The sequence below is a fragment of the Etheostoma cragini genome, unplaced genomic scaffold, assembly GCF_013103735.1.
Source record: "Etheostoma cragini isolate CJK2018 unplaced genomic scaffold, CSU_Ecrag_1.0 ScbMSFa_376, whole genome shotgun sequence".
NCBI lineage: Eukaryota > Metazoa > Chordata > Actinopteri > Perciformes > Percidae > Etheostoma > Etheostoma cragini.
Window position 1 is genome coordinate 4393 of NW_023268061.1, and position 2625 is coordinate 7017.

At 46.2% G+C, this 2625-nt stretch overlaps 1 protein-coding gene across 1 annotated transcript in view; it reads right to left on the reverse strand.

Annotated features, from left to right (window-relative positions):
* Positions 1-2593, reverse strand: part of hm13 (histocompatibility (minor) 13) — a 5318-nt gene extending 2725 nt beyond the window's left edge. Inside the window, exons 1-4 of the mRNA XM_034866049.1 lie at positions 2480-2593; positions 1511-1596; positions 850-975; positions 265-322 (exon numbers count right to left, since the gene is read on the reverse strand). Of these exons, the coding sequence (XP_034721940.1) occupies positions 265-322; positions 850-975; positions 1511-1596; positions 2480-2561 (352 nt within the window). The 5' untranslated portion in view covers positions 2562-2593. The remainder of the gene's footprint in view (positions 1-264; positions 323-849; positions 976-1510; positions 1597-2479) is intronic.
* Positions 2594-2625: the final 32 nt, after the last annotated feature.

The following is a 2625-nucleotide window of genomic DNA, read 5'->3' on the forward strand; positions in this document are numbered from 1 at the left end:
CCCATATCCACCTATCCATCCCCATATCCATCCCCATATCCACCTATCCATCCCCATATCCACCTATCCATCCCCATATCCATCCATCCATAACTCCCCCCCCTGCGTCTGCTAACATCTAGCAGAGACACCCGACTCCGACCGGTTGCGCGGCGACTAAAGACTAAAAATAATCCCTTTCCTTTTTAGGAACGTGAGCACCGTGGTGGTGATGTTCTGTTCTTGCAGCATCATCAGACCCCGCCCACCATGTCACATACTTACATTTGATTGGTGCTTCAAAGGACTTGGCAACCGTTACCATGACGTTGGTCCCGAACACCTGGAGAGAGAGAGAGAGAGAGAGAGAGAGAGAGAGAGAGAGAGAGAGAGAGAGAGAGAGAGAGAGAGAGAGAGAGAGAGAGAGAGAGAGAGGATGCTTAACTTATCTGAGCAGGTGTAAAGCTCATTTCCTGCGTTCTGAGCGTCGATCAGAAAGTTGAAAGTAGGTCAACTTTATGGTAATCAGAATCGACCAATCAGAATCTAGACGTGCTTCACACTGGCCAATCCAAGAGAAACAGACGACGTAAACTTTGGTTCCTACATGAGTCCAAACCTATTCATCCTATTTATTATTCAGATCATTTGTCACGGCACACAACGAAACTCGTCATTTACGCCTCTGCTGTGTGTTCAACGTCACTTGAACACAACGTACTGATCCATAAGTAAGTCTAAAGGATCAAACTGTTTAATTCATAACACAACTTTGAGTGTCACACACACACACACACACACACACACAGAGAGAGAGTTTAAATGCAATATAAAAGTGTTTTTTTTAATTGAGTTGAGTGTTGGTCTCACCCAGAAGACGTCGTAGACGAACAGCCCCCCCAGCAGGATGCAGCCGGTGCTGACGTTGTTCAGGTGGAGCAGCTCCACGCCATTCAGGGCAAACGCCAGGCCAAACAGGTTATTGGCTATCCAGTGCTGTGATGTCACACAAAACACAGACAGGTTATTGGCTATCCAGTGCTGTGATATCACACAAAACACAGACACGTTATTGGCTATCCAGTGCTGTGATATCACACAAAACACAGACACGTTATTGGCTATCCAGTGCTGTGATATCACACAAAACACTGACAGGTTATTGGCTATCCAGTGCTGTGATGTCACATAAAACACAGACAGGTTATTGGCTATCCAGTGCTGTGATGTCACATAAAACATAGACAGGTTATTGGCTATCCAGTGCTGTGATGTCACACAAAACACAGACAGGTTATTGGCTATCCAGTGCTGTGATGTCACACAAAACACAAACAGGTTATTGGCTATCCAGTGCTGTGATATCACACAAAACACAGGCAGGTTATTGGCTATCCAGTGCTGTGATGTCACACAAAACACAGGCAGGTTATTGGCTATCCAGTGCTGTGATGTCACACAAAACATAGACAGGTTATTGGCTATCCATCAGAGTCCAAACTGGTTTCTATGTGGTTGCTATGGACGTTACCTTCTTCAGCAGGTACCAGACTCCCACCACGCTGCTGATCAGCAGACACACCAGGTTCTTGGTGTCAAACTCATAGTTCACTATTTCTGCAGAGAGAGAGAGAGAGAGAGAGAGAGAGAGAGAGAGAGAGAGAGAGAGAGAGACAGGGAGACAGAGAGACAGAGAGAGAGAGAGAGAGAGAGAGAGAGAGAGAGAGAGAGAGAGAGAGAGATGTTGTTAAGTGAACAAGAGGCCAATCAGCTGTTCTAAATCCCCATTAAACTGAACATTTCCGTTGGGGGGGGGGGGGGGGGGGGGGGGGGCGTACACCTAAACAATTAATCCTAAAATCTTCATCTCGCTCCACCCGGTTGACGATGTAATTTTTAAATGATGTTATTTATAATATCAATTTTTAATGACTTCCATTCTCGTTTACTTTCTCCGGGGAGAGTTAAACGGACTGTATACAATCTGCTATAAGGAGGCAAAAACACAAACAACGTCAGAACAAACCCCTGTCAGAGAAACACATGGTGGCAGAGAACCGTGAAATCAGTTCTACGGTAAACCTCGTGATTCATGGCGCTGGACGGTCATTAGAGACACATTACACATGATTATTTATAAAAAATATCATTGTGAAGATATTTTGTGAAAGCACCAATAGTCAACACTACAATGTTGTTGCGACATCGAGGTATTTGGTCCAAACTATCGTGATATTCTCCCCTTTGCCAAGCTCTAACAGGTGTTCACAGGTGTGTCACCTGCAACAAGGAGACGTCAACGTAAATGTTCCCCCAGAAGTCCCATTCCCTGGGTCAAATGTTGGAATAATCTAAATCCTTATGGAGAAGGTCAACGGGACTTTATAGGATCCCCCCCCCCAAAAGTGAGATGGTACATCCCAAGAGGCGACCCCTCCATGACGTTGAAAGTGGAAGGCTCTCTAGTGAAGGCAGAGTGTGTTGGTGCAGCAGGTCTCACCTTCTTTGGTCTCTTCAGCGCCCTGAGTGAGGAGCAGCTGGTACTGTTTGTTAGAGAAGGAGTCTGGAAAGATTCTGGACATCAGAGGACTGAGAGACAGAGACAAGAAGACAGTAGATCAGCTGGGGGGGGGGGGGGGGGGGGGG